At 32.0% G+C, this 5,942-nt stretch overlaps 1 protein-coding gene across 1 annotated transcript; it reads right to left on the bottom strand.

Annotated features, from left to right (window-relative positions):
- Nucleotides 1-388: 388 nt before the first annotated feature.
- Nucleotides 389-3,853, bottom strand: LOC109583413 (uncharacterized). The gene is made up of 3 exons (XM_019998744.1): nt 3,540-3,853; nt 2,991-3,479; nt 389-2,648 (listed from the first exon to the last, which is right to left on the bottom strand). Exons 1-3 carry the CDS (start codon nt 3,778-3,780, stop codon nt 454-456), a joined length of 2,925 nt encoding a protein of 974 aa, XP_019854303.1. The 5' UTR covers nt 3,781-3,853; the 3' UTR covers nt 389-453.
- Nucleotides 3,854-5,942: the final 2,089 nt, after the last annotated feature.

The following is a 5,942-nucleotide window of genomic DNA, read 5'->3' as shown; positions in this document are numbered from 1 at the left end:
AACTACAGTTTGAATGTCCAAACATTAAAACTGAAGGCAATCAAGTTGAAGAGGAAGAGGAAGAAGAAAGTGGATCTGGATTTGATATTAATGAATAAACTTGATATTTTTATTCATTCTATTGTACATCATACTATTTGAAAATATTAATTTAACTGATTGTGCATTTAATAATTAACTTTCCCTTTAATGCAAGCCCTATTGACTCAACAATTATGCAACTAGATCTACATTTACTATTGGAATTTCAAGTCTTGTGTTTTAATCACAGTGGTATTTTAGATTTACAGTTTAGTAATGAATTAGAGTACATATAGACATAAAAAATGATAATGCATGTACAACCTCCTCTACACCAGAACCATCCATTTATAGTGTATTGACCCAATTATGTGTGAAAAATTTTTTTGGTAGCAAAAAATGTACAGGAAATTACTTAAACTACAGTATTGACTATACTGATATTACACTATAGCTATCACTGAAGTGAATAGTTGTATTAGCTTCCCATTCTATATTTTCATATTGTCCTTCACCTTCAGCACTAGGAAACATTAAAGCAGTGATATCATTATTATTTTGAACATTAATAGCAACTTGTTTCTTCAGCAATAGTTTAACTATTTGATTATGTCCATTTTGACATGCCAACATAAAAGCATTCCAACCAGTATTCCTTTGAACATTAGGATCAACTTGTTCCACTAACAGTTTAACTATTTGAGTGTGACCATATTGACAAGCTAGCATTAAAGCATTCCAACCATTGTTATTTTGAACATTAGGATCAACTTCTTTCTCCATTAACAGCTCAATTATTTGAGTGTGACCATTTTGACAAGCTATCATTAAAGCATTCCAACCATCTTTTTCTTGAACATTAGGATCAACCTGTTCCTTTAGCAACAGTTGAACTATTTCAATGTGCCCATTTTGACAAGCCAACATAAAAGCATTCCAGCCATATTTGTCTTGAACATTAGGAATAGCTTGTTCCTTCAGCAACAATTCAACTGTTTGAATGTGTCCATTTTCGCTAGCCAACATAAAAGCATTCCAACCATCTTTCTCCTGAGCATTAGGATCAATTTTTTCCTTCAGTAACAACTCAACTGTTTGAGTGTGCCCATTTTGACAAGCCAACATAAAAGCATTCCAACCATCTTCCTTTTGTACATTAGGATCAACTTGTTCTTTCAGCAACAGCTCCACTATTTGAGTGTGTCCATTTTTACAAGCGGACATAAAAGCATTCCAACCATCATTCATTTGAACATTAGGGTTGACTTTTTCCTTCAGCAACAATTTAACTATTTCAGCATGGCCATTTTTACAAGCGGACATAAAAGCATTCCAACCATTATTCTTCTGAAAATTAGGATCAACTTGTTTCTCCAGCAACAACTTAACTATCTGAGTGTGACCATTTTGACAAGCCAACATAAAAGCATTCCAGCCATCTTTTTTTTGAACAATAGGATCAACTTGTTTCTTCAGGAACAGTTCAACTATTTTAGTGTGGCCATTTTGACAAGCTAACATAAAAGCATTTACTCCATAATCAACTCCTCTACTAATCAATAGCTCTACAACTTCATAGTTACCATGGTAACTAGCAATCATTAAAGCATTTGATCCATTTGATTTCTTTAGATCAGTAGCTTGTAATAGCATGAGAATGATTGAAATATAATTGTGTTCACTTGCCATCATTAGTGCAGTCCATCCACTGTTGTTCTGAACACTGCAATCAGCACCAGCAGAAAGTAAATTGTGTACAATTTCCTCATGTCCTCTTTCACAAGCTAACATTAGTGCTGTCTTGCCTTCATTATTAATATGATTAATATTAACAGTTTCTAGTTGAAGAAGAAACTCTACTGCTTCATTATTGCAAGCTCTGACTGCCTTAAGGAGAGCAAGTTCAAAGGTAAAGTTCATATTCTCATCTTCTTGAAGGACAGGATGATCATTAATGTACAAACTAAATATACCAATGAGTCTCATAAACTGTAACTTTCCTCCAGTGTATTTTACAAGACTCTCAGCTGTAATGTCAAGAATATGTAGCTTGATGACAACAGATCCTTCCTCAATAGTAATGCATTTCATCAGTGACTGCCTAAGTTCTTTTGGAATCAATCTTCCAATGAGAATATATAGTCCGCTAATTGTAACATCATTCCAAGGATTTTGTAGTTCAATACAGATCAAAGGCATATTCTCTAACCGTCTTCGATATGGTCCATACACTTTACGTAGCTTTTGTTTAAGCTCAGTAATTGGCTCTGATGAATGAAATGCCTTAGCATTTGATGAGTAGGCCTTCAACTCATCAAGTAGATCTTTTTCATCGCCTATAAACTCATCACTCATAGCAACTATCAGACTACAGTCAATAAAATCATAATTATGATAGATCTTTTTGAAAACATCATCTAAATCATTATCTACTGTACCATGCTCCCAGTGAAGATAACTCTCTACCCAATTAGATATATTGAAGTGGAGTCGAGAATTTTTGACTGCCCTTTTGTAAAAAGCTGCTATAACTTTTGTCATGATGTGCGAAAACTTTATCTGCAATTTATTTAAAGAGTCTTGAGCTTTTTGATCTTCTTTTGGAAATAGTATGACTTCTACATCTCCTAAAATACAAATATACCACTGCATTAAAGAAATTTAGGGAATAATAACCTATAAAATTTTTGTGGTGCAAAAAATTAAAAAAATTAAATAAAATTTTGTAGTTGAAATTTGCAATTATAGCATGCATGCACACTGAGCACAATAAACAGCTATGATAATCTAAAATTTTTTAGGAAAATTTGAGGGAAAATTTATCTTTTGGAAATAAATATTAATTAAAATTTTCCCTGGTAATTTTCCCCAAATTCTGATTACACATAAATTTGTGCCACAAGAAGTTTGAGAGCTATATGGTAGATCTATGTGCTATTATTAATTCTTTAAGTATACTGTAACATTACCATCAGATATTGGTGATAATGGTGACTCTTTAGAGACTCTCTCTATGGCAACTTTAATATCTTGTTTTAATTTGTTCTCTTTTGTACTAGTCAGTGCATCTATGACATTTCTCCATGTTGCTTTAGGATTGACTGACAACCATTTTGAGTACAATGATAACTTTCTGTCTTCAATCTGTACATGTTCTTGTTCAATTTTCAATACGTCATGCCTTGAAATTCCAACTAAATGTAAACCAAATGGTTTCCAGTCAACAAGTGGTTCAAGCCATTCAATCAACAATAAAATATCAGGTCGATCATCAATCATAGGACCAGGATTGAGTTCAACATCTCCTGATAAGAGGAGGAGCATACGTAGACAAACAATTAAATAGAGATCATCATATATCAGGTTAGAACTGCTGCTTCCAGGTAAGACTTCTGACTGGAGGTAATTTTTATTAGTAACAGTAGCACCAGTAATGCATTGTGCTTGGTAGCAGTTACCTAAAATTAATAAAATACCAGGAAACGTACAAGTACAAAGTTGCAATCGTTGCGGTTTACCTGTTGGAGGAATTATCAAGATGTGTCTTGATAAAGAGAGAAAATAAAAGAGGAGGAGGAGAAAAGCAATGACAAGTAGAGCTGCTGGCATTTTTAATGTCTTTGTAGTATTTTCTGACTTCCTGTTTATTGCCTCATCTTTGAATGAGTGAGAGTGGTGGCCATTAGCTTGTCTACTGGAGGCAGTTTGACAGCAGTTCCACAATCCAATACTTGCTCTCCATTGAGAAACATCAATCATCTTGTAATAATAAAGTCACAACAAATTCAATCAAGTAATTCCTTATCCAGTCACTAATGGTAAAGAGTACTAGAGAAGTGGGTGTATTTGTAACTGAAATATGATTGAGAGTGCACATTATTTATTTTAACATACAGTGTTGTTATTGCTGTTACAGTTGCCTCTGACTAAATTTGGTCATTGTATGTAACATAGACTACTTTACTTTCAAAACTTATCACAGTTGTTTACTTTTCAGTATGCATCAGCAACTACATGTACCATGCACACAAGTGCTTGTGAATAGCATTTTATGAAAACATTTCTTTGAACTATAATAAATCTAGCAGTGATATAATAATAATAGTGTTGTTTTTTATATCACATTTTGTACTTTTAGTTTTGTTATAATTACTGAGTTATGACATTTCTGAATTACTTTTAGTTAGACTATAATAACATAATATTCAAGTAGATCTAGACTGCTATAGTATTAAGGCCAGCCATGCCACACTGATTTTGTTCAATAGAGAATATATAAATCTGGTCTAGTACAATCAAAATAATTCTAGGCTCAGTTTGCATGTACAAAATTCCATTTACCAAACAGCATCTCATAAAAATACCAGTTAATTTAAGTATCACATCACATCTTATCTACTCTTGATCATACCTTGAGGGAATTTGCATGCAAATTATGCAACAAATGTTACATAGTGTATATTGAGCTTGCAACTAAGCAACATAATAAGTTGTTTATTTCAGCTTTGAAGAGAGTAGGAATAATAAAAAGTGAGAGAGTAGATAATTTATATTTAATTGTATAATATAATAATTTATTTTATTCTTTTTTTTATTACAGTTATCTCCAACATTTTGGGCTGGAAGGTACATTCTGGCCTTGTTGGCATTGAAGTAAAGAAAGTGTTAGGAGATTGTATGTTTTGAGACACAAAGTCACACCAGCATGCACCAGTCACTGATTGTTATAATACTATAATGCATGCAGGTCTAAATTCCTGTAAAATAATTTAGCAAGCATGTATATCTTTTGTTATATGAATTTAAATTCAAGTGATGCATAAATTAATAATGTCATTAATGAAAATAACTAATATTGTACTAGACTTATATAATTAAGGTTTTGCAAGTAGATCTATAATTTCCGTAAATAGATAAAGTTTCCATCCTTAAATGATAAGAGACAGGTTCTTTGCAATGACTGATGGAGGGAAATCAAGTGATGCCTCAAGGCTTAAGCAAAAAGGAAATGGCACCATAATTTACTGGAGAGTGAAAAGATTGCATACATTTTTTACAGTGCACAGGCATCTAAATTTATGTATCAGGGAATGTTTTAGCTTGGTTCTTAGAGTTAATTGCTAATAACTGTGTTTGGAATTGAGCTTAGGGTACTTCCAAAAATTGACATAATTCAAAACTTTTTTCAAACTTACACAAAACATAAGGAAATCAATATAAATCTATAAAATTAGTAATTTTTGAGCAATTTTTTTGAAAAAAGCACTAACTGATAGCCACATGTTCGAAAAAGGAAATAATAGTCAAAATTGTAATAGAAACTCATTTTTTAGAACTTGAAAAAAATACAATTTTGCATCGTATGTGTCACTAACGTTATGATTATGCATCAATCTATATAGCCACTAAATACAATTACTGCTGCCAGCCAGACTAAAATGCTTTTTATTACTCAATTGCAAAATGACTAAATCAACTATAATTATAATGGTGAGTGTGACTGGATATAGATTATTTGGAGTTATAAAGTGAATATTCTGTTTAGTTATGACAATTCTTTTGTGGCCTTGTTACGAATCAATAACCTGACAGGTGGTCTAAAATAACAATGTATGTAATGAGTCGTCCCAGAGCATGTGTTCAATTATAATGTACACAAAATAAAATTAAAAGTAGTAAAAATAAACTAAAAGAGTTCCAAAGGTAGTTCCAAACAGCACTAAAAGGGACCAAACTAACTTTTGCTGGCTATAAAAGAGCACTTTCCTTAAAATAATAATCATAAGAATTAAGAAATAACAAAATAAAAAAATATTTGAAGCAAGATATTGAAAAGTATTTTCAATAGAATTATTATGTCTCCCACATTCTCGCCTTTTATCTTAACTACTGCACTTGTGGCAATATTCGCATCACTTGTA

The sequence above is a fragment of the Amphimedon queenslandica genome, unplaced genomic scaffold (genome assembly GCF_000090795.2).
Source record: "Amphimedon queenslandica unplaced genomic scaffold, v1.1 AMPQUscaffold_13518, whole genome shotgun sequence".
NCBI classification, from domain to species: domain Eukaryota; kingdom Metazoa; phylum Porifera; class Demospongiae; order Haplosclerida; family Niphatidae; genus Amphimedon; species Amphimedon queenslandica.
The sequence above is the reverse complement of the archived record's forward strand: the minus strand, read 5'-3'. Positions and strand labels throughout refer to the sequence as shown.